The sequence below is a fragment of the Microtus ochrogaster genome, chromosome 1 (genome assembly GCF_000317375.1).
Source record: "Microtus ochrogaster isolate Prairie Vole_2 chromosome 1, MicOch1.0, whole genome shotgun sequence".
In the NCBI taxonomy this organism is placed as follows: Eukaryota; Metazoa; Chordata; class Mammalia; order Rodentia; family Cricetidae; genus Microtus; species Microtus ochrogaster.
In genome coordinates this window covers 9,337,739-9,363,740 of record NC_022009.1, presented here as the reverse complement: position 1 = coordinate 9,363,740, position 26,002 = coordinate 9,337,739, and the positions used below count along the sequence as shown (strand labels likewise).

General features: G+C 41.7%; 1 protein-coding gene across 1 annotated transcript in view; it reads right to left on the bottom strand.

Annotated features, from left to right (window-relative positions):
* Ccdc175 (coiled-coil domain containing 175) overlaps positions 1-26,002 on the bottom strand; it is a 55,734-nt gene that overhangs the window by 7,695 nt on the left and 22,037 nt on the right. The window contains exons 8-18 of the mRNA XM_013348652.2: positions 25,472-25,553; positions 21,422-21,558; positions 19,064-19,174; positions 15,945-16,016; positions 14,940-15,075; positions 14,182-14,313; positions 11,093-11,231; positions 7,964-8,043; positions 5,963-6,115; positions 2,446-2,548; positions 372-532 (exon numbers count right to left, since the gene is read on the bottom strand). Of these exons, the coding sequence (XP_013204106.2) occupies positions 372-532; positions 2,446-2,548; positions 5,963-6,115; positions 7,964-8,043; positions 11,093-11,231; positions 14,182-14,313; positions 14,940-15,075; positions 15,945-16,016; positions 19,064-19,174; positions 21,422-21,558; positions 25,472-25,553 (1,306 nt within the window). The remainder of the gene's footprint in view (positions 1-371; positions 533-2,445; positions 2,549-5,962; positions 6,116-7,963; positions 8,044-11,092; positions 11,232-14,181; positions 14,314-14,939; positions 15,076-15,944; positions 16,017-19,063; positions 19,175-21,421; positions 21,559-25,471; positions 25,554-26,002) is intronic.

Sequence of the window (26,002 nt, the reverse complement as noted above, 5' to 3'; positions counted from 1 at the left end):
AAAGAAGAAGAAGAAGAAAAAGAAGAAGAAGAAGAAGAAGAAGAAGAAGAAGAAGAAGAAGAAGAAGAAGAAGAAGAAGAAGAAGAAGAAACTCTGCCTCTACTTGACCTAAGTCAAGGCTCAGACTGAAAGAAAACTAAATTGCAGAATATATGAAGACTTTAGCTCAACGATAAGAACACCAAAACCACAAGGTAACGAGTGAAAAACTTGAGTAGACAGGTAGCAGATGGCAATGTCTCCGCTGCACCTGCTCGCCTCTTGCATCGTGGTGCTGATCTCCTTTGTTCTTTACTCCTAGAGTCATGTGGGACTGACACACCGACTTCCAAGGCCAGGACATGACAATGCCATCATGAGAGGCCACTCACCAGCAGTGACGTGTGGAGACCGTGAGAAGGTGTCCTGGCCGGGAGTTCCCCCAGGCACGTTGAGAGCCACCTCAACTTTGAGCTTAGGTATAGGTCTTTAGATGGTTTCAGCCCCCAGACGCTGAAAGTCCAGAGAACAGGAGGCGGGTCTTCTCCAAACTCTGATCATGTCACCAGTTAAATAAATTCCTTGCCTTAAGCTGCTAACTTTGTGATGTTTGTTGAGTATTATTTGTTTTTTTTTTAAATTTATTTTTTATTTATGTGTGTAAGTATTTATGTACGAGTGGAAATCACACAAGTGTTCAGGTGCTCAAGAAGGCCAGGAGAGGGCGTTGGATCCCTTGCAGATGGTGTCATAGCCAACATGAGTGCTAGGAACTGAACTCCAGTTCTCTGGAAGAGCAGAAGGTGCTCTTTGATATTTATTATGCCAAAATAGTTCATTGGTTCAAGGAAAGATGATTTTAAGACAGCCAAGAACCACAGGAACTAATGACCATTGCAGGGAAAGGCAGATCAAAACCACAAAGCCATACCATTCTATGCTTGCGTAAATTCTAATATTAATGCTTTAACATCCTCAAATTTTTAAGTGTTGGTGAGGAGATAGGGCAACAGAGTCTCTTTCACATCACTAGTTGGATGAGAAATTTGAACAACAATGTTGGCAGGCTAGCAGTTTCTTTAAAAAACACTCAGACAATAACCATGCAGCCCAGTCATTCCATTCCTAAGTACCACATAAGAAATAATAAAAAAATAAAAAAAATCCAGAAAAATACTTCCAAACAAATGTCACTAGTTGTGATAAATGAAGAAGGCAAATGCCCCTCAGCTGGTGTGGCAGTGTGAATGTCAGTGGCCCCATGAGCTCACAGGGAATGGCACTATTAGGAGCTGTGGCTTTGTTGGAGGAAGTGTGTCACTGTGGGGACAGGCTTTGAGGTCTCATATTGTGCTCAAGCCACACCAGTGTCTCAGATCACTTCCTGCTACCTGAGGGTCAAGATGTAAGGACTCTCAGCTCCTTCTCCAGCACCATGCCCACCTGAAAACCATGCTTCCTGCCATGATGATAATGGACTAAACCTTGGAGCTGTAAGGAGCCACCCCAATTAAATGTTTTCTTTTATAAGAGCTGCCGTGGCCATGGTGTCTCTTCACAGCTGGTGAAGAGATGATGCATAGCCGTTACTGCAGCAGTGCACCAGCGGGAGGCGCTGTGGTTCCCGAAAGCATGTGGCTTGTTCATTGTGGTTGTTTTGAGACCACAATAGTTTAAAACTCCAGTCCAGGCTGGCATGAAACTTACTATGTAGCCTAGGCTGGTCTTTAACTCACATCAATTCCTGTTTCAGCCTAAGTGTTGGATTACAGATGTGAGTTCTCCCACCATACATGTGCACAGCTGGCTTTATGAAGGAATTTTTAAAATACACGTTGCAGAGGCAAAGAAGCCAAGAGCATGGGGGTGCATACTACGTCATCTCTTTAACAATTTGTTAATTGTTAGTGTTAGAAGGCAGGCTGGTGGCGTCCAGAGCCTGGTGGAAGATCAGCTGGAAGGGACAGGTGGCAGCAGCCACTTTTGTAACTGAAATAAACAGCGGGCAGAAATGACTTAAGGAAGGAAGCTGCTTAGGCCTATGGTTTCGGAGGACTCCATTCACTGTGGCACAGTGGAGCAGCAGGTGGTGCTGATGGGGCTGTGTGGTGGAGATTCCAGGTCTCTTAGTAGCCCGGGGAACAAGAGGATGCAGGCTGGACTCCGGGATGGTTATAACCTTTAAAGGCCTGTTCCTGAAGATGTGCCTCCATCAGCCAGGCCTCACCCCCTAGAGGCCCCACAACCTTCTGCGTGGCTCCACAAACTCATAACAGAAGCCGGAGAAGGACATTTCATATTTAAACTGTGACAAGATGTATGATCACGAACACGGTTTACACTTTGCTGTGGAGGCAGGGGAGCCAGGGCTCATCTATTCCTCAAAATCCTCCAATTTTTAAATGGATGCAAATGAATAAAAAACCGATTTAAATAAGAGCAAAGCCGAGTGGGGGCGCGACTTACTGTGCTGAGCTATCAGTTGCCAAGACAGGTTCCCTGACTCCTGCACGGTTGTTTGCTGCTTTTCTATGTATATCTGGGTTTGTTTCTTCAGGTAGGCAAGATGCTGAGAATGAAAGGCACGTGACAGCTATCAGCGCCTGCTCACCGCACAGAGTACAACACTCATGCACTCATTCATCAAACGTGTTGATGCTTCACAATGCCACCGACTGTTCCACCGTGTCTCTCTCCATTCACGGGAGAAGACAAAAGGTCCTGCTTTCTTACCGGTTCAGCAGCCAAAGAAATAAATATGGTGCTCTAATAAGGCAGGACAAAGGAAGAAGTTAAAAGACCTTCTGCCCCAATTCTTCATTTCCACAAGAAAAATGTTCCTTGTGCAAAATAGAGCAATAGAAATTCTCGTCCTTTTAGTAAACGTTAGATATTTTCTCTATAGGAGGAGAGACTAGAAGCCCACTTCAGGATAAAATTCCTCTCAAGTTTGTGTCAAAGGCTTGCTGCCCGATCCTGGGTTGAGTATCTGCGGGCTACTGAGAACCAAAGTTTTTCAGAGTACACAATCTTTCTGAGAAGCATTAGCCATTCAGCTGTTTTCGCTCTACCGGATGAAGCGTTTGGTTGCTGGGATAACTCTCGACATTTAACAGACAGACATAAATCACACAGAGCCACGTGTGAGATCTCCATAACGTCATCGGGCTAGTCAGTGGCCAGGCTACTTCCCTTACCAGGCTCTACGGAAGGAACTTTTTTTTATTCTTCTCTATCGGTTAACAATTCTTGTAACAAAGAAAGAAACAAACAAAAATCAGAGTATTTTCTCATCTAAAAGGTACATAATGAGCCGGGCGGTGATGGCGCATGCCTTTAATCTTAGCACTCTGGAGGCAGAGGCAGGTGGATCTCTGTGAGTTCAGTGTTAGCCTGGTCTACAAGAGCTAGTTCCAGGACAGGCTCCAAAGCAAGACAGAGAACCCTGTCTCAAAAAAAAAAAAATACGGTACATAATGCACTACCTGACTTTTGAAGTTGTTATGCACACTGAATAGGATCAAGTCTCAAACTCTTGGGACATTGATGCAGACCCTGACTTGGAGGTTATTACAGTTTAGTGGGGGAAATGTTTACAAAGAAGCAACATTCACCCTGTGAGACACTTGACGTAGGATGGATGTTCTTCTAAACGTTCAACTGCAGACACTAAGGATAGTGTCCCCAGTGAGTGACAGACTCTAACTTACATCTTTCAAACAAAGGAATAGTATATAAATTTCTTTTATAACTGTCTTGTAACATTATGAAATATAGAAGTTATGTAATATTCATGTATTATGAAAAGGCTGTTGGAATCAATAGTTTTGAGCACTAAAATCTGAATTTAATAGATTTAATTATTAAACATGCCATTCTAAAATTAAAATGAGTAAATCTTAAGTATAAACAGGCAAGCCTTACTCTTTTGAGATATAAGCCCGAAAATTAGTGGTAATAAATTGAGATTATAACTTTAGGGGCTAAATGAACAGACTTATTTGCTCTCGAATTATCAGTTGATATGGTACAGACAACTTAATTTTTTAGCTAGGCAGGGAAAACTAGAACACGAATTTTACAAATGAAGATATCTGTGTGCCCAACAACACACATACCGGTGTTTATTTTGTTGTCAAAGGGACTCAGATCTGAGGACACCAGGGCACACACCCACCAGAATAGCTCAACTGCACAAAGACAGTTGGGTGAGTATGACGACATTTTTCTGAAAATATTTCTTGATGCCAAAGAGGCTAATCCTTTCTTTGGCCTAGGCACCGTGTGAATAATATGCCTTGAGACTATTTAAAGTTATGTTCTCAAGCAGCTGGCCTGTTGTGTGCTCAGCCTGTCTGAGTTTAGCCTGCATGTAAGAGAACAATGCAACCAACTTCACGGACTTCGCACGCAATCAGCTCTTACAACCCAAGGTAAATTCATAGCTTTGATTTTAAGTTTTGAACTCTTCCATGCCCTAGACCTAGAATAACTTGTGTGTGTGTGTGTGTGTGTGTGTGTGTGTGTGTGTGTGTGTGTGTGGTGATTACTGTTTTCTGAAAGGAACTAATAGGTTAAAAGGAGCCTTAAACTAAACAAATATCCCATATATGTTGGAACACGTGGATATAGGTTGATAACACCTCCTTGAGGTTTTGAATGCTATTCTGGGTCAGTTAAGTGACTGTTCCTCTTATAAAATTTTGATAAGATTTCTGTAAAGAATTCCTTCATCTCTTTCCCATACTGTGCTTTGTGTGCTGTTTAATAAATACAGAGCTCTTTGTAAAGGCCAGACCCAGTCACAGACCAGACAGAAACACAACAGACAGGCACTGGGGATTTACCAGGCGCACACAATAGACTGGCTAGAAACAGGCTTCAGACAGTTGGAAGACATGGGGAGAAAAGCGGAGATTCCAAAACTGAGCTTGTGCTTGGTCAAACTAATCTAAGAGGAAGTCTGTGTGTTCGTTTCTTAGTGTGACATGGACACAGCGTGAGTGTCAGGACTCTCACTCATTGCTGGTGGGAGGGGCACTCAGTGCCTTGCCCTTTGGGAGCCTGGCGCTCTGCAGGACTACAGAAGATGCACCTCCTGATGACTTTGCAGTCTTAGTTAGGATCTATACCCAACAGAACTATGTCTGTCTGTCAAAATAATATTACTTGAATGGGCTTAGGAACAGGGCTGGTAACAGCCCAAAGAAATTCTCCAAGCCCCCAATAATAGTACTGTTGAAGTAAATACTAGTCGTATGGAGGAATACTATGCAGAATGAAGAGGAATGAATTACACTCAGTGAGGATGAACCTCAGAGGTAGGAGACTGAGCAAAATCATGTATGCAGCATCGTCCTTTGCTGTGGGACAATGGTCTTTTATCCTGTCACTTGTATTATTTTTAATAAAAATGATGATTGGCCAATAGCCAGGCAGGAAGTATAGGCAGGGCAACAGCGACCAGGCAGGAAGAGGAGGCGGGGCCATGAGAATTCTGGGAAGAGGGAAGTTTCAGTTTGTAGTTGTCACTCAGATAGAGAGGAAGCCAGACACAGAGCAAGCAAGATGTGACTGCCTCGCCAAAAAAAGGTACCAAGCCACGTGGCTAACACAGACAAGAATTATGGGCTAATATAAGTTATAAGAGTTAACAAGAAGTCTGAGCTACTAGGCCAATCAGTTTATAATTAACGTAGACCTCTGTGTGATTTCTTTGGGACTTAACAACTGCGGGAACCGGGCAGGACAGAAACCTCACACAACAGTCCTTCACATGTAATGGTTGAATCCAGGCAAAACCAATCTCTGGTGTTAGAAGTTGGTGGTATTCTTGTGGGGAGAGGTGGGAATGACTGGGGGGGGGGGGTGGAAGACTGCAATCTTCTAAAGTTTGTTACGTGCCTTATTCTTGTCTTTTCTCACGTGAGTACCGCTGGTCCAGGCAATCAATCTAGGGAAAGTGAAGTGCTGTTGAACTTACTTCTCTTAATTTTTTGTTTTCCAGGATGAGAAGGGTTGCCTTCTGGTCATTTACATAGACTTCGTTTTCTAAGTTCTTTAGAATTTCAAAATGCTCTTTGGTTTTTTTACTTTCGATATCTCGTAAATGTTTTAATTCTGTCTTCAAACTGTCCTGCCCAAACATAAAAGACATCGTTATCTCCCAGGGGTCAAAGGGCAGGGCACCAGCATTAGTCTGCCTAGGTCACCTGGTTCTGCACTCATCCCTGAGCCGTCCAGTTGACTGTGGCAATCTTTTAGCAAAAGCGGCTTCCTAAAAACCTGTTTCTGGATTCTGGTAAGGTCGCGCGTGAACCTCAAGTGAGGTACCCTAGATACTAACAAAAGGTCACAGAATAGGACACGTTTGAAACCCGGCCAAAAGGGAGACGGAATGTTCTAGAAGGAGGTGATATTTATCCTATGAATATTTATTTACCTGTTTATTTTTCTGCTGTTCGTTTGCTTTTGAGACAAGGTGTCAAGTATCCCAGGCTGGCTTCAGGACTCGCTGTGCAGCCCAGGATAACCCTGACCTCCACCTCCCGAGGGTTAGCATTACAGCTGTGATCCACCGTACTCAGTCTACATAGTGTCGAGACCTGAACTCGGGGCCTCACACATTTCAAGCAAGTGCTCTTCCAACAGATCTATGTTATCAACCCTGATTCTTTAAAAACATCATTTATTGAATATTTTTTCTTACTGAATTCTCTATGCAGTTCTTAATTATTATAGCATCATAAACCTCATGGTCTTTATCCGTCATGTTACTCACCAGGAGCATCTTCTTAGAAAAAAGTGTGTGTGTGAGTGTGTGTGCGCATGTGTGTGCGCATGTGTGTGTGCATGTGTGTACATTACACTTGCTTGTAATGTTCTTGTCCGTATTTCTTCTTACCCACAGCATATCAAAAATCATGCATGATATCCAGATATTCAAAGAATAGGATAATTTCATGTTCAATTGATCAACTCCACATAAAAATTATAATGAAACTATAGATTGTGTATTTTGAAAGAGAGTAAACATTTCTTTGCTCCTGTTCTATCTCCCACGATCTCTGCGTATTGAGCCTCAAAGAGTGCAGTCTGGATCCCCATCCTATAAACGAGAACACCTAAGTCTCCTCACGGGTCCATACTTTTTTCTCTCATTATACTTGAGCTGGTTCCAGATGCCCCCACCTTGTTAATCATGTGTTAATCTGATGGACTTGAGAACCGTAATACAGAAGATGTGTGAAACTCACTTCTGGCCATTTCTTTGAGGGCGTTTCAGAGATGATTAGATCATGAACAAAATTAGTGCACTGAGGGGTTCAAATCTTGTACAGAGTGTTTGGAGGCCTGGGTGGAGGAAATGGATTTCTGGGCCTGTGCTTTTGTAGCTTGAACCCAGTCCCTTCTTCCTAACACTCTTCTCTGCCCCCTGGTGGCCATGAGGTGAAAAGCTTTTCTCAGCCAAGACCTTCGTGCTCAAAGCTCAGAAACAAGAGGAGCCAGACTATCAGGGACCTCTGAGATCAAATAAACCTTCCCTCCATTAAGTTGGTTTTCTCAGGTATATATCACAGTTGTGCAAAACTTCCCTTCATATGTATATATTGAATACAATTTTAAACACTGACGTTGGTAGAATAACTTAAATAAGTCAGTTTCAGACAAACTAAGTTACTGGTGAGTGCAAATGATACTAAATACTCACCAGTGTTTCAAATTAAAGAAGGAGGAGAAGGCGGGGCCTTTGGGTGGTAGCATCCTTTTATCCCGGCACTCTGGAGACTAGGGCAGGAGATTCACTAGTTTAAGTTGAAGACTGCCTACACAGGAAAACCCTTCTCAGAAAACCAGGGCCCGAGGATGTAGTTCTGGCGGTAAAGAACTTGTCCTAGCATCTAAAGGCCTGGAATTCAGTCCCTGACACTGCAAACAGCACAACACAGAAAGCCAAGCCAGACAAACCACAGCTATTATTTACCGTGTTGTCCATGTATCTGATGATATCTTTCCTAAAGCGGAAAATATAGTTGTTCAATAAATTCTCCTCTTGCTTCTTCGCTGTTTAAAGAGAAGGAGAGAAAATAAATGTCCGCGAAGTAATTTGGTTTAAAAAAACCTATCTCAGTGTAAGAATGCACAGGCTTAACAATCACACTGTGGTAAACTCTAAGCGCAAGAGACAGCAGCTCTGCAGTGCATTTACCCCAGGGTCTGGTTCCTCAGGATCCACCCCGTGATCTGTCAGTTTCTTTTGGTTTGTTTACGTATGTGTGAGAGAAACAGAGGTGCACACGTGTATGTGCTCAAAGCTGTGTGGAGGCATCAGGGCTGAGTTTCTGGGGTTGGAGGGACTCGGCTTATTTCATAGGCACTGTGACCTGAACTCCGATTCTCATGACTGCGTACCAAGTGCCCTTAACCGCTGAGCCATCTCTCCAGTCCCTCAACCACATTTTATAAATAATCCCAGGGGGAGGGGAGAGGCAGGGAGGGGAGCAGGGAAAAGTGTAGAGCTCAATAAAAATCAATAAAAAATAATCCCTTTAGTTGTGCCTTCTGCTTAGCTCAATTTTCTTAAATTATATGCTAAGAAGGCTGTGATTCTTTTCAGACATTCTATCTACTTCTTAGTATAACGTCGGGAAATTTGGTGTCTTAATTCTTGTCTACATATTCTCTATCCCTACCCACATCTAGGTTTCTTCCCTTCAAGCTCCCCATAAAGTTATGGTTTTTTGTGTCAACAAAGTTTCGCTCTTTAGGTCATCGTAACAGTGTAAGGAAGGGACTAGTCAGTAGCGAGCCAAATGTCACGATGCTTCATGTCAGTGGCATGAATGGGCACCAAAATCTGCACCACAGTCGCAAGGCATGTTTAATCACTGCCCAGCTACTTTACAGGAAGGCGTCCATCCACTCTCAGTATCTGTGTTGGGGTTTGGTTAGGTTTCCTCAGTAGAATAATCATCTGGTCTCCCCCTGGGTGGAGCAATGTAGTATGGGGAAATAAATCTTTTTTATTTTTTAAATTTAGATTTATTTTTTTAATTTTGTGTACGTCTATGTGTGTGTTTGTATTCACTGCGACCAGAAGGCATTGGTTCCCTCTGGAGCTGGAATTACAGGCCATTGTGAGTCACCTGATGTAAGTCATGTGACGTGGGTGCTGAGAATCAAACCTGGGACCTTTTGGAGAGTAATCCATGCTCTTAAACATGACGTCAGTTCTCCAGCCTGGGCAAATCTCAGAAGGCAAGTTCAGGGGAGGAATTTCAGTCACTGTGGTGTGTTATGTCTAGCCCTACTTCATAAAGATAAAACTCCTTCACCACTTTTCCATGACTTGGTATCTTCCCGATGACTTTTTATGGAAATCAGCTTTTTATCCTAAAATGGGCTCACCTGGCTGGCTACACTCCTCTAACCAGGCAGGGGGATGGGATACCGCCACAACACAACATGCCATCTGCCCTCAGCCATATTAGGTGCTCCAAGTTTGGAACCCCTTGTCCCATTTCTTTGCTCGCATTAAGGGAAAGTCATTCCTCAGCTACAACTCAGAGGAAGGGCTTCACCTGGGGGCCCAACTGCTGCGTTAGCTACCCTTTCTATTGCTGTATCTCCACAGCCCTGAGATACAGCAACACCTGCAATCTGCCTTCTAGAGAGAGGGCTTTGGGGCTTTATGATGTCCTCTTCCATGGGCTCTTTTGCTCATATTCCCCTTTCTTCTGTCACCTCTACCCGGTCACTCTTTCCCCAAATCTGATGACGCTTATTATCCGACAGCAGGTAAGCAGAAGGTCAACAGATGAGGGCTATCTTCTCGCTCATGCCTCCTTTCTTGTGAAACTGCAACTTTGCAGGCACGCTTTTCCACACGCTGGTGTCAGGCTTCGGGAGGGCGCTGAGACAGATGCACGTGTTAGGCACTGTGTTTCACTCTCCCCCTCACCCCGTGTGGGAACTGCGCCTGTGCGGTCCATCTTGTCAAGGCACTGAGCACTTCACCCTTCCATTCCTTCTTCCTTGCTGCTGTCTTCTCCTTCCCGTCTTTCCTTTGTAGGAGATTCAGAGCGTGTGAAGGGTTGCCTACCTTTCTCTTCCCAGTGTTTTCTTCACCCTCGGCTTTGCACTAAGAGGGGAACTGGAAGGTCGGGGGAGAATGGAGTTTCTATGAACCCGGTTAAAGCATCAAGTGAAAGCCTACGTGAATTGATCAGATGAAAATCTGACAAGAAATAGAAAATCAACTCAGACAGAAGACAGAGGGACTGGCCAGGCTCTTACTGTTGTATCTATGTAGTCTTGACATTTTAAATTCTTGGAAGTAATTGCTATTCATTTTTAAGTATTTATTTCCTTCACAGTTTATGTTATTGTCACAGGCTGTGCTAATCCACATTTTTACAGTTATCTGCTAGCTGCTCACTCCCACTGCTGCCCCAGAAGATCGTTATTTTAGCATTCCCATCCCAGTCCTTATTTTAGATTGGGATCTGGCCTTCTGATTCCCATGGCTCTTTCATCACTTAGAATACACGGCATCTGGAAGAGGCAGCTGCTTAAAGACCTGTGCAGAGTACCTGGACAATGCCCTCCACTTCCGGATGAAGGCAAGAGCCAAACATTCTGGGCCTTAGGTGCAGGGTTAGGTGACCAAACCTAATTTTTGTGGTGGAAACAATTGTTTTTATCTGAACACACACGGCTATATACACACATTATGTTAATAAGTTATGCTGTGTGATAGAATGCAAAAGATACATACTTACAGACATGGGTCATATCTCTGAAAGTTTCAGGTATGATAAGTCTTAAGGATAGGTTAGTGTGGGGGGGCATTTTACTTGGAGGAAGGAGGGAGAGGAGGAGAGAAGGGGAGAAGAGAGAGGGGCAGAGGGGGGAAGGGAAGAGGGAGGGGGAACCGACTGGGAGGAAGAACTCCATGTGGAAAGAGGAAGTGGTTGATGAAGCAAACTAGAAAGTGGATTTAGTGGGATGGGCAAGTTAGATGCGCTTCTCCTTGGGTGTGTGGTGGATTCTCACCTCTGTAATGCTGGCGGAGCAGAGGGGGGAGGAGTTGTCAGCAAAGCTTCATACACACCTGAAATATCACTGTGGAGGGACTTGAGGTTCCTGTTCTTTTCTTTGTATTCCTCCTCTGCTACCTGAAGGTAGGGGATGGTGTCCTCTAGCTCTTCCTCCTTTTCTTTGTTAATCTGCACTTCCCTAATAATTAGATCCTTTAAAGAAAATCAAGTCAGTTGAGGAAAGTGAGTTGGACCAGTTGCACAGCTTGGAGTAAAAGGGGAGGGGAGTACAGAGAGAGGTAGCTGGTAGACACACTCTGTGGTTGACAGCCAGGTGCTGCCCTAAACAGCCGCCTTGGAGGTTTATCATTCATTCTACAAAGATGCTGTCAGTTCAGAGTCTCTGCTGCTGTGTTTCCATTCCTACTATCTACGCAACCAAACGTGCTTGAGAAAAATCGCCTTTGGCTCATCACGTTCTATAAGGTTTGCCCGCCTTTGTCTACATTGCGCATGTTTAATTCATGCTCTACGAAATGTGGGCAATGTAGAAACAACTGGATATAAATGAATAAACGGGAAAAGGAGCGCTGAGGAAAGCAGGAAGGTATGGTGTATTTAGTTGTGCTGGTTGGTTTTGTCAGTTTGACACAGGCCGGGGTCACTTGCGAAGAGAGAAACTCAATGGAAAACATGGCCCCACATGATTGGTCTGTGGAACATGTCCTTGAATGACTGATGTGGGAGGGCTCAGTCGATTGCATTTGTGCTGGGAAGATGTCAGTCCTGGGCGGTGTCTCTCTGCAGGTTCTGCTTCAGTTCCTGCCTCCAGGTTCCTGCACTGAGTGCCTGCCTCGGCTTCCCTCAATGTACTGTCCATAACCTGGGATATGTAAGCCAAATAAAGGCTTTCACGGCCAGGTTGTTTTTGGCCAGTGTTTTATGGAAGCAATAGAAACCTAACTCAAACATTCATAAATCTTGGGTTATATTTAGTTCCAATGTAATAATCATTTCTTTGAAAAAATTAGAATAGATTTGTACGTGGTGATTAAAAAGCAGAAACAGTAAGCTGGTATTTACTATCTTCTCTCTTCCTTCAATGACCAGGCATTCTGAGTTGTAGCTAGGGACCTGGTTCCCATCTGGAGTATGGCTTCCCTTGCATGTGGGTATGTCTATAAGCACAAGTCATGGGTGCTACTTCTAGCCCCAGGCCCTCCACAGAAATGGCCCTTCTATCCTTTTCCTGGCTGGCTGGTGATAAAGGTGGAAGCTGTCATTGAATCTTCATGTCAGCTTCATGAGTGGGTACATAGCATGTTAGTCTTTCTGAGTCTGGGTTACCTCACTTAGGGTTGAATTAGGATTGTCACCCACAACCTTTGCATTGAGCACTTAGCTCCCTATTGTTATTTGGGGTGGTGGTGGTGGTAGTTTGGAAACAGGTAGGTGGGATCTGGCTGGAGGGAGCTGGTGATGGGGCAATGTGCCCACGGTTCCTTCCTGCCTCTCTCTTTTTTCATTCTGGCCATGAGAAAGCAGCAACTTCATTCTACACGGTCTCTTGATACCATGACGTTCTGTGCTACAGAGTAATCTTTCTGCATACTGTGAATATGTATTACTCTCATTGGTTAATAGAAAAGCTGATTGGTCTGTAATAAAGCAAGATAGGATTAAGCAGAGAAGTCAAATTTGAGAATTTGGGGGGTGGGTAAGAAGGGCGGAGTCAGAGGAGTCTAGAAGCAAGATGGATGCACCGTGTTGAAAGAAGGAACCACCGTGGAACCGAGGGTAGATAAGAAAAATAGATTAATTTAAGTGTAAGAGTTAGCTAGTAACAAGCCTGAGCTATCAGTCAAGCATTTATAATTCATATTCAGCCTCTGAGTTGGTTATTTGAAAACTGGTGGGCAGGAAGGAAACATCCACCTATAGTCCTGTCTCATCACAAGCTCCTAACAGTGGAGCAAGCCATGGATGTGAGCCTCTGAAAGCATGAGTTTAAAATAAAAGTATTTCTTTAACTTGTTCTCCTGTGTATTCACCACATGCAAATGGAAAGCTAATTAACATACCTGTGCTGGTTTGAATAAAAAAAAATGTCCCCCATAGTCTTGGGCATTTGAGTCTTTGCTCCCCAGTGTGTGATGTCATTTGAGAGTTTTAGGAAGTGTGGCCTTGCTGCAGGAAGTGTATCACTGGGGCAGGCTGGGAGTTCTTAATACCTTGCCCTGCTTTCAGCTTGCTCTCTCTGCGTCCAGCTTGTGGTTGAGATGTCGGCTCTCAGCTCCCTGCTCTGGCCACCATGTATGTCACTTGCAGCCAGTGTCTCCCACCAAGAATGGACTCTTTGCCGTCTGGAATTGTTAGCTAAAAAAATCTTCCTTCTCTAAGCTACCATGGTCACGGCATTTTATCACAGCAACAGAAAACTAAGTAACACAATGTCCAGCACACAGTGAATTCAAAGCAAGACAGACATCAGCAGGGTGTGTAGAGCCTCACCAACAATTAGAAGCATGCACAGTAAAGCTTGGATGAAACTTACACGTGCTTGGCAATCATTATACGCAAGACTTCTGACCCAAATTATCAAAAGCTATTGATTTTGCTTCTCCCCCGAACTTCAGTTTCTTCAGCTGTTCCTCCAGTGGCTGCTTTCAAGATACCTGCCCTTACTTAATATTATCATTCGGAAAATGTGTATTTGTGTGCGTGGTGGTGCTGGGGCTGTCTGCAATCTATGGCATCTAGAAGCCTCGATGCTTTTGAAGTCTGTTGTCTCCACTTTCTCTAATATCAATTCTTGATTTACCCCTGGTTGGCTTTTGGGAATTTGTAAGGAGTTCTGAGATGCGCTCCTCAGCACTCTCCCCATCTCCCGCCGGCTTCCGTCACAACTCTACCCTTCCCCACAATGTTCCTTGCTTGCTGCTTGGCAAAATTTGCTTTATATTGTTTGAGTGAAAAGGTAACTGTCCTATTTCTGTTTGTTTTTCAGAAAAAGGAGAAAGATGCAGAGAAGACTTTTGATCCTGCCTTTGTTCCTACAGGAAGATTTATTTTACATCCACATGATCAAGATCACACGCAATATCATTCCCGTTTCCCTCACAAAATCCTCCAAAGTTATGCTTAGATGCAAGATAAAAATTACCTCATATTTGCTTAATTCTTTCATTAATTTTTTTTCTTTTTTGACAAATTCCTTTTCTTCTTCTACTAATTTCAGTTTAAGTTTCTCGATTTCTTTCACAAAGCTACGGATCTCCTCTTCTCTTTGTTTTGTCTAAGCAGAGGGAAATGAGATTTGTCATTTCTCACGTTACGGTTAGCTTTAATTGCTAAACTGCCTGGTAAACTCTTTTCCTTTAGAAGTTTAGTCTTCCACCAAACGGTATCTACAGCACACAGAGCACGGGAGGGTTGGGGAATGGTGGTTGTACAAAGTGTAAACACAGGAGTATTACAGGGCACGTGGGAAGTGAGGATCTGTTCCCATGCCTCCAAGGTACTCCTTAGAGAGCACTGCTCCTTCATTTGTTGCATCTCCCTTGGGCCAGCTTGCCCCAAGTTGTTGCACCTCACCACGGTTGATGACCTGAGTTTCATTTCTGGGACCCATATGGTAGAAGGGGAGATCCAGTTCCTTGGAGTTTTCCTCTGACCTCCACTTGAGCATATGCTCATACATAATAGATAAATATCATAAAACAAAAAAGATTTAAACATCCCTAGGTAACATACACCAAGTAGTCAGACTTCTAAAGAAAGAAAAACAATACTTACACTAACCATACACTCAGGAAAAAAGATACTTTTCAGTAAAATAAGGTTTATTTGACTATTGAGAGGATGTTAATGATTTCTAAGGTGGGGAACAACAATAATTCTAAACACTTTGGATTTCCTTACCTCTTTAAGCAATTCAGTTCGCCTCTCTTCTGATTCCTCAATTTTAGTGATGATCTTTCGCATGGCCACCTTTATCTTAAGCAGCCAGCGTGTGTGCCTTTTTCGTGCACATACTATTTTCCACTGAGTGATGACACTAGACATCAGAACAAAACAGAATTGCCGTTATATTGGCACAGCAGCTTACACAAAATACAAAGCAAAACAAGTCCGACTACCATTTTACCACATTGCCTGGGTGAGAAGGCAGGATGCTGTCTGCCTCAGCACCACCCATCACTGGGCTGCTCTCCTCTTTCAGGTTGAGGATGGAGGCTCCAGGGAAGGCGTGGGCAGAAATAGTAATGGGATTACCCAAAGCACCCAAAACACCAATAAGAAACGTTCAAATTTTAGGTTCTCAAAACAAACAAACAAAATAAAAAACAAAAACAAAACCTATATTTTTTGAGACTGGTAAAAATGTACAACTTGAGCTTTATAAATTAAAATATCAACAACAACAATACTAATAAAATACCCCTAAGTGATAGTGAGTGCTTATTAGGTATATTTGATCTACATACTTTTGAGGGATCGTCTCTTTGACATTCACAACAAATTTGTAAGGAGGGGGCCACCACCATTACCAACTCTAGGAGAGGGATGAGAAGAGGTTAACTGAACCAAGCTTAGAACTAAAAGACAGAGTAGCCCATGTGAAAGTCTGTGACCTTAATTATTGTCCCCCATGTCACCCTTTCTGCAATTTGACCCAGAAGTCTGGCTGGACAGCAGACATTACGTCATTGGCAGTCCCAGTCTTTGGTGATTTCCCTTGACTGAGATGGAAAATTCTGGTGTTTTCAATGCAAAACAAAACACAATCTAACAAACACATCTAGACTTGAGTGAATTTATATATAGTTTAATTTAGGACAGTAATTCTATTGGGCTGTAGATAACACATACTACTGATTATAACACACACATACACACATACACACACACCCTAAATCACATTACCTCCTCTGGAGTTCTTTTTCTAGATTATCGCTCAAGATTTTTACTTGTTTCCGATACACTTCCTTTGTTGCTCTAAAAACAAGAAATATACATTGGATTTTGTATTTGAAGTTTGTCAAACACATATGAAAATCTTAACATATTTATTATAATGAGTATGGCTAACTGTAAAACAACTGCAATTTTATTGGCCTTCTTACAGAAGGGCATTTGAAGTGCTCCTGCAAGCCTCGGCTTGAATATCCAAGAATGGAGGAGCGAGTTTAGGAGAACAGTTAAGGCAGGTCTCTGGAGGCTATTGGTTAACAGGGAGGAATGTGGATGGCCAGAATGGAGGTGTGATCTTACCTAGGAAGGGGTGTGAACATTTGTAAAGATACAGAAGAACACAGCACAGGCTAGGGGGCTTGCTGCCCAGGGACTGTGGAGGGAACCCAACACTGGGCTATGGGAGGGGTCAAGATCAACAGACTGTTGAGTAACCCTGCATTCTACACAGCTCTGAGTTTGTACAATACAGAACACAGAAAGGCAAGACACATTCTTGAACTAAGAGCAGCTCTTAAGCGTGTGCCTTTTCTGCTGGTGGGCTGGAAGGGAATGCAAAGACTCCAAACCAGGGAGCAGAAGGCTTTGTTTCTATTTCCTTCCCTCCCAGCACAGCTTCATACACAGAAACAGAGTCAGATACCACTTAGGGAAAACGTGACTTTGTGTCTTTTCAAAGACAGAAAAACTCATAAATGAAACATGCACTTGAAATACTGTTGCGTGCGTTTTTGAAGGTCAGAAATACAAATTAAAGAATTCAAAATGGAATTAAGTCAACCAGGAACAACCACACCTCTGTCTCATATTCTATTTGAGATGATCTAGTAGCCTATTTTAGATCTCTAAGGTTCTTCACAATCTTACCTTTCCTTTTTGAGTTTTTTGATTTATATATGTGCATAACATGTTCCAAAAATGATCTGAGCCAATTTAAAATAAGGTAAAAATAACACAGAATTACCTAAGTTCATAACAACATTGAGCTACACATTTGATTCTGAGCTTCTTGGTGACCACAGCAAGAACCACACAATAACTGATCAAAAGGGCTGGGGGTGAGGTGGCACCTTCCTTTAATCCTATCACTCGAGAGGCAGAGGCAGATGGATCTCTGTGACTCCAAGGACAGCTTGGTCTACATAGTAAGTTTGGGATAGCCATGGCTACATAGTGAGATCCGGTCTCAAAAAAAATTGATAACGAATAATAAATTTGCATTATTTATTAGAAAAGTAAAATCTGAATGAGCCCAATTCTGCTTTCCTGCTCCTTCATAGGAGAAGGTCATAGTTTTCCTTCTGAAGCTAGCACAATGAAAAACAGATGTTTAAGTGGTTGCTTATCTATGCAGAGATAATCATGCAAAGAACCTATACGTCATGTTTGTGCTGGCTGTCTAGTTTTATGTCAACTTGACACAAGCTAAAGTCATCTGAAAGGAGGAAACCAAAGTTGAGAAAATGCCTCCATAAGATGAGGCTGTAGGCAAACCTGTGGGGCATTTTCTTAACTGGTGGTCCATGTGGGAGGGCCCAGCGCGTTGTGAGTGGGGACACCTCTGGGCTGGTGGTCCTGGGTTCTTTAAGAAAGCGGGCTGAGCAAACCATAGAGAATAAGCCTGTAAGCATTACTCCTCTCTGCCTCTGCATCAGCTCCTGCTTCTAGGCTCCTGCCTTGCTTGAGTTCTTACCCTGACTTCCTTAGATGAGGAACAGGATGTGGAAGGGCAAGACAAACAAACCCTTTCCTCCCCAGGTTGCTTTGGTCAGGTGTTTTATCCCAGCAGTAGTGACCTTATCTAATACAATGTCACACCCCAGAGCTGCTAAGTCCGGTTTCCACCACCACGTGTCCTGGTTGTGTAAGCTGGCCTTGCCACTGCCTTGTATTCAAATAACGTTCTCTTTTGTGCCTGGTTTGCGCTCATTCTTGTTCCTTCGGGTCTCACTGCTGTGGCTGAGCACTATAGGAATTAAGTGTGCAAAGCGTGAATACTTTGATTCTTACCCAGCTCTAGAGAAAATACTTTCAGTTTTTCCCCAGTTAGTGTCCTGTTGGGTTTAGGGTTGGCATGACCTTTTTCTGGCTTCTTTAGGGATTTTGTTTTTTAAATGAAAGGGCTTTGAACTTGGTCAAAAGATTTTTTGTGTCGGTTAGGATGATTATGTGATTTCTGTTCCTGAGTCTGTCTATGCATTCTTAGGATGAAACAACTCAGTCAAGAAGTATCATTTTTTTTATGTTTTGGTGAATTTGGTTTGCAAGTATTTTGTTGAGAATTTTTGCATTCAAGCACATAAAGGAAATTATAATTTGGTACTTTATAACTTTATAACCTGTCTGACAGTTTTTGTTGTTATGCCTGGGCTATTAGAGGTCTATTCAGAAAGTTGTTATTTATGCCTTTATCTTAAAATGTTTTTCCTTTTTCTTGTAGCGATCTCAAAGTCTTGGGTCTTACTCAGTCTTTGATTTCTGCTTTGTTGGTGCTGATGGTGCCAGAGATTGAACCGAGAACTTGAGTACGAAGATAACTGTGTTGAGCTATGCTCCCGTCTTTACATAGATAAAATTTTAAGTGGAAGATCATGTTATAGAGTAATAAAATCCAATTTTAAATATGCACAATAGATACACATGTCTTCATAGTACAGAAAACTATTAATAACTATTTCTGTGGAGAGATTAGGGTAACAATTTTCCATAAATTACACATTTTTTACCTTTCATATTTAAATTTGGGACTAAGTATTACTTTATTGGGAGAAATGCAAGTTACTTAGAATGGCAGAAACGACGGATAATGGTGAAGAGTGTTGAGATAATGGGCAGGCACATACTTGTCCCCGGCCCTAAATCTGGTCCACCCCTTTGTCACTCTGTTTTTGGAGCACCTGTCTACCCCTGTAGTAAGATATCTGTTGACCATGACCTTTTTGAATGTGAAACAGAGAGAGCTAATTATCAACTTACTTCCCTGTAATACACTACATGTCCATACAGACTTACGATTCCAGCTTAAAGAAATAAAGACAAGGAGAGTAAAGATGGCAAAGGCACAAACATACTCGTGAAGATTCTGCAGGGTTTCAAATCCTTCTTCCATGTTTTTGATGTCCAATTTTCTCTGTGCTAGGAAGTTTTCTTTCTGATTAATGAGCGCCATCAGTTTCTGATTTCTAGCATGGAAAAAGAAGCGAGGGCCATTTTACTCAACGTTGGGGTGATTACCCAGAGGAGCTGGAGGTTTGAATGAGGAGGTTTAGACACCATAGGCAAAAAAAAATTCTCTTTATTTACCAATACAAAAATTTGCATATATAAATCCTTTTTAAAGGAAGTAAGGGCTGGAGAGATGGCTCAGTGGTTAAGAGCTCTTCCTCTTGCAGGGGACCAGCTGGGTTTGATTCTCAGCATCCAGATGACAGCTCACAACCATCTGCAACTCCAATTCCCAGGGGTCCAGTACCCTCTTCTGACCTCCCTGTGCACCAGGCACACATGCCGTGCACAAGTAAGTGTACATGCAATAAAAACATCCGTGCACATAAAATAAGTAAATCTTTAAAAAAAATTAAAAGGAGCTTGGGAAGCTTAGATTATGAATAATTTACCAAATAAACCAATAGAAACAAACAAGTCTCTGTTCAAGCAGTGGATTGATATAAATTTATACATAGAACTTGCATAAACTTGACAATTCTCAAGTCACCAAAAGAACACTAACTGCAATATTAACACAAGACGGCAGGGGTAGTTGCGCCTCTTTGTTAGACCAACTCTGAGGGCAGGCTGAACATCTCAACTACAATGGGACCTTGGGCAAGAAACCTTCCCTGTGGATAAGTCTCCATTTCAGTATCTCAAAATTAGGGCTACAATACTTGTCTCATTGGTAGAATGGATTAGTTCACTGATGACAGGCCAATGAGACTTCTTATGGTTGATATTTTTTTGTGCTGATATATAGCAGAGAAAATGAAGCTAAGAGAAATTCACAGTTTTATTTAAATGATGTTGATAAGAACTTCTCTGGAAGAGAAAGCATCCCATCTAAGTGACTCACCTTCAAAACCTCATGTGATGCCAAAAGCAAAGTAACCTATGCTGTCTAAGTTCCATGTTTCTGTGTTTAAGGATTTGATGATGTTTTGGGCACATAGTCATGGGACTTTTCGGAAGGGATTTAGTGTGGATGAGGTGTTGGGGGTGGGGTCCTCATGATGAGATCAGTGCCACTCTTTCTCTATGTAAAGAGAGAAAAAGAGGAGGGGAGAGGGAGGGAGGGAGGGAGGGACGGAGAGAAAGAGAGAGATTTGTAAGTCAGAAAGAGAGGCCTCACTTCCTCATTAGAACCTAAGCATGTTTGTGTTGGCAGTGTCGTCAAGGTTCCCAGCTTAGGCCAACCAGTTGATGGCATTGTGTTATGGAGATTGAACTGAAGACAAAAGGCCACAATGACAGCAAATTTTTAGTGCTGTGGTCATTTGCCATCAGTACAATTTAGAATTCTAGATGATGACTCTAGTAGTTATCTGGGGACAGTTTGCACTCGCGGAGTCATAACCGCTGGTATTCTGTGCAATCAGATGAGGCCCTTTGGTTGCAGAAAATATATAGTTTAAAGGTTCCAGAACGAGCATAAGCTCAGCCTCACATAAATGGCCCTGGGTGTGCACAGCAGCTAGATTTCATGGACTGCAACTCTGGTTGTACCAGTGGGCTTTCTTTTCTTACAAAATTTCACTTTTCAAGACACCACTGTGTGGTATTCCTACAGAAGGCATCAGTGAACACTAGCAGCTGCACAGCAGTAGATGAAGTCCTAGGCACGCAGGAAGAATTAAACAGAATCTTTCTGGTGTCTCTGTAGACCAACAAGACCAGAGGTTTGCATCCTGTTGTTATAGGACCGGGTTGAGTCAAAGGGTTGGAAGTAGACAAGTTGGGGTGGAAAAGAAGAGAAGACATTCGGAGAGGCAGGTCAAAGCAAGCGGTGGAGCAGAGAGGAAGTAATGGAGTGCAGAAATGAAATATTTGGAAGGTAAAATTACCAAACTTTGGGGACCAAATGGAGTTCAATAGGTAGTAAACAGGAAATGAGTCTTTTCTGAAGTCACGGTAGGTAATCAAACTCCTACCTGAGAAAGGGAACACACTCTCTGCCAAGTCTCACGCAGTAATAATTATTGTTTCCTGGGTCTTATTTACAAGAGTTACTAATGCACTTAATTTTGATGGATTTAATCTGATCTAGAAAAGCATTTCTTAGCACTGTAGAGGCAGATTAGAAGTATGCCAACTGATTATCAAATAAAGAGTATCTTGTTGTCAATAGTGTTGACAACGAAGATGAGCTTAGATGGGCCATCATGTGGACAGCAAGGCAGACAGCCATAGCGGTGGCAAGCAGGGGAGAGACGTACTCATCATAGACCTTCTGTTTCTGGAAGTGCACTTTATCTTCCTCCTCCGTAACCATCTTGTACTGTCTGATGAGTGAGTGCAGAGTCTCTCGGAGTTCCGTGTTCTCCATTTCGGCTTTGTGCAGTTTTTCCCCCAGCTGGAAAAAGGGAGCCAGAAAGAGATAGGATTAAAGGAACTGATTTGATAGATAGTAGTCTTTGGGTGAGCAGTGCCAACAGCATAGCAAATGCTGCGCATAACACAGCAGATCTCGCACAGAGGGCAAGCAGCTTAATTCTGCAGCAAATCTGTGACTGTATACTTTGGAGCTTTTTCTGGGAACTTTCACAAGAAAATAAAAGCTGTAAACATTGACATGAAGCCATAGAATGATAATCTATGTGGAGAGGGAATATTACAGACAATCTTGGATCATGAAACAATTTTGTGTCCCTTTCCAAGAATATAAGGTATAATAGGGCAAAGGAAGTGTTGACCCATAGAAGCCCCCACTCAACGATTCGCTGTCCATGCTTGCTCCATGGTAAATAAAACTGGATCTTCTGTATCTTCCAACCCCTCAGCAAAGTGTGAGCACCATGAAGTTCTTCCTTCAACCCAATACCGATGGGAGATGTTTGAGAAATAAGAAATCCCAGAAGATTCTCAAAGGCAAACTTTGCGTTTTCTATGTACAAATGGAATTCACATGAATGAAGTGAAGTAATATGCATACATACACATATATACACATACATACACATATATATGTAAGGTATTGTAAATTGTAGAGATGCAGAATATGGGAGGATAGGCATTAGAATGCAAGAATCATGATGATATTTGATAGAAGAGATTCTGAATTTGACAGAAGTGTTTGAGTCCAATTCCTTGACAGATCCAGAAAAATGACTGTAGTGCTAAGTGAGGCCAAACAAAGCCACCTGTGCCCATTGATGCCCTTCAGGAGGGAAGAGCTTGTAGCTGGAAGTCTTTATTGAGATACTTGAAGTGAGAGAAGAAAGTTCGCTTTAGTAGGAATGGTGGGTAGTTCGAAATGACTCTCTGACTGAGTGCCATGGAATAATACAATGAGAACAGTCATCTTGTGAGTGTTCAATAGCTAATAATATGAGGAAGAAGTCAACCTTGTTCTAGGAGAAGGCAAGAACGCAGAGTGAGATAGCTGCCATAGAAAATTTCTGCCCTTAGGCATTCACCAATATGGAAAGTGCCATATGGAGATTTAGTTTTCTTGGATACCCAGGGGACAAAAGCCAATGCAGAGAGAAAATCCAGACATCTGTCACTGTAGGCTGAGATGCCGAAGAGTTTTTCCCAGGGAAAATTGAGGTGGATTAAGGTAACTGGAACGGTAACGCCCCCCCCCCCCCATGTCTGACATAAAGTCAAAGATGATCTCCCGAGGACATCATCATCATCCTAGGTATCAAACTGTGTTCTAAACATTTTAATTGCACAATAGCCAGCATACAGTTTCCCACCAAGGAAAGAGGGAGAAATAATAGACCACAGACCCATGAAAGCATCTGCTATTAGAATTACCAAACACTAAACTACACAACAAAATAACTGAGACTGTTATTTTGCTCAGAGAAGTATGGCTGCTTGACAGCTGGGGCTGGGAACTGGGAATGGGAAAGTGAGATAGCAGATTTGAAAAGGTACCAGATACTTAGCAACTGAGAAATCTAACAGCGCAATTAAAACCACGAGTGAGAGTGTTCTCTCTGCAGCGCTGCAGTGGGAGAAGAGTGCAGGAAACACAGAAAAGCAGGGAAGACAAACTGAAGGTGTATGCACGAGCATCAGCGATAACATACACAGCTAGAGTCTGATAAGACAGCGGTACAGTCGCATGGAACATGTGACAGCAGAACTTAGGAAGACACAGAAACTCAGTGAACAAGCCAACTAAAAGGAAATAGCATCAAACAAATGAACAGACAAAGCCAAAGACAAAAATCTGAATGAGGATTAATCAAAAGAAAAGATTGGCTACATCAGTGAAAGTGAATAGTTAAAAATAAACAACCAACCAACCAATCAAACAAGGAAGATTTGATACAAAGGAGAGATAGGCAATCTTCATAGACTAGAAGCTTCCATACTGTAAAGATATGAAATCCTTCTCAAGGTCATTCATAGCCTTAAGACAGCCCCATAAAATTCAAATGGGCTTCTAACAGACCATATTAGAAATCCAAAATTGTCCTCTTTTGGCTGTGAAGACTTATCTTAAACTTACTAAAAATTACTATTGTTACAAAATAGTTCAAATGAGCAGAACAAAAAGTCTATAATCTGAGCATATATGTATGATATGACTCCCACTTGACTTCTAGCAATAGCTCAAAAGCCATATCGTAGATGAAAGGACTGTTGTGGTCAATTGGGAAAACTTGACCTTGATCTCACAGCATAGACACATACACAAATTCCAGATGGCTTGTAGACTTAAATGTGAAAGGTCTAGAAAATAATGGCGGAGAATATTCTCGTGATATAGGCCACAAAAACAAAATTAACCAAAAATAAAAAGATATGCTGTTATCATTAAAATTAATGAATTATATTCATCAGAAAATTATATATATATATACATATATATATATATACTGCACAGTTATGCACAGTTATTTGCTGTTCTGTATATGGCATTTTATAACAAACAGGCTAGATTAGTAATGTATCGACAGGCCAAAGAAATGCTTGCCATAACACTATTCACAATAGCCAAGGTACACAGCCAACCCTAAGTGTCTCTCAAAGGAAAGCTAGTGACAGCTGGCATTCATTAAAACACTATTCGGCCTTTATGCAGGAGGAAATCCTGTTGTTGATAAAAACATGAATGGGGCAATGTGTTAAGCAAAATAATATAGACATAGTAAATATTGAATGGCCACATTTACATATGGAATATAAAATATTGACTATATAGAAGCAAGAATTAAAAAATGTGGCAACCAGGACCTAATATAAGTGGCGAAAGACTTGGGAGACGTTGAAATGGGAGATCCCTCCCACGTTCTCTAAAATTTTTTGCAGGCGTTTATGGAGTAATCAGTGTGGTTAAATTTGCTTCTGGAACTCGCCGAAAGGGTAGATTTTATACCTTTGCTGATTTGGAGCAAGACAGAAAGAGAAGCTATAGGAGGAGGATACTATGCTAAGGGTGAACTGTAGGACTCGTGAGAGTATGGACCAGAGACATTTCTGCTTCAGTGCCAATAATTAGAAACATCTCAGCCATTTGTGCGTATTCATAAATGAATAGACCCTATGATCTATACTGCTCTACAGTATAACACTTGCCAGTCAATAACATATTGTGAGCAATGCTAGTTAATACTCAACTAATTCCCTTCTGTTAGATCTAATTCGAATTTCCCACTCTTTAATTTTTACTACCCCACTGAATGCTTCATCGAATATCTCATAGCTAAATGTTGATTTCTATTCATGGTTACTTATTTTTTTTTCAATTTCTTTTGAATTAAGTTTAGAAAATGTCTACATTGACTTTCCATAAGGGTAAATTTGGTGTAAATTTTTAAAAATCAAAATAAAATAAAAACTTTGGGGAAAATTTAATAGAAAAAGAAAAATAGATTAAAAAGAAGCAAAATAAAATAGCTAGAGCATTCTCCTGGTGATAAATCCAACTCAAGTACTTTTTTCTTTTTTTTCAAATACTTTTAAATAACGTTAATGTTATTAAATGTAGAATGATCGTCAAGCTTTACAGATACCATATAACAGCATGATTGTTGTATTTCCCTAAGTAATATTCATGTCCATTAAACATAATTATTCCTGATATAAAACTATCAAATTAAAAGTAACCAAACTGGATCTGATTCATTTCACACGGACAATCTTTGTTGTTAGAACTCAGGTAGGAGCTAAGCTGAATTAGTTGCTATGAATTTTCATAGTGTTCTATGAAAATCCTACTTTTAAAATGTTCACCATTTATTGGACACTTAATATATTAACTAAAAAATAAGATGTAATTGTCAGCTAAGTCATTTCTGCCGCCCTACCTGCTGTATCTTATTCAAGTACCCAGTCTTCTTCAAAGTAGATGTACCATCAAGGACTTCCCTGTGAGACTGAAAAAATGACCTTATGAACACAGAAAAGAAAACCCATGAATGTTAGAACATGTTTTCCCACAAAGCCACACTTACTTATGACATCTTAAATTCTTTGGCCCCATCTATGTAAAACCTATTTTTTTTATTTATTACTCTATGTTTTTACTTGCTGAATTAATGAATGAATGTACCATTTGCTTATTCATGTATTTGAGAAGACATTATTGAACACTTGCAATGTGCAAGATTTGTTCTCGGTACTAGGGACTCAAAATAATTCAAATCCTTACTCTTATGGAAATTAAATCTAGTGAGAGGTCAGAATAAAATGGCATGCAAAAATTAAACTGTATTTCAGGTAGTGTTAAATGTTCCAAGGAATGCAAACTAGAGTAAGGCTATTAAGGCCCTGAGAACAGGAATGCTCAAGTGGTTTAGGATGATCTCTACAGGGCTGACCCATGAGAGGGAGCCAGC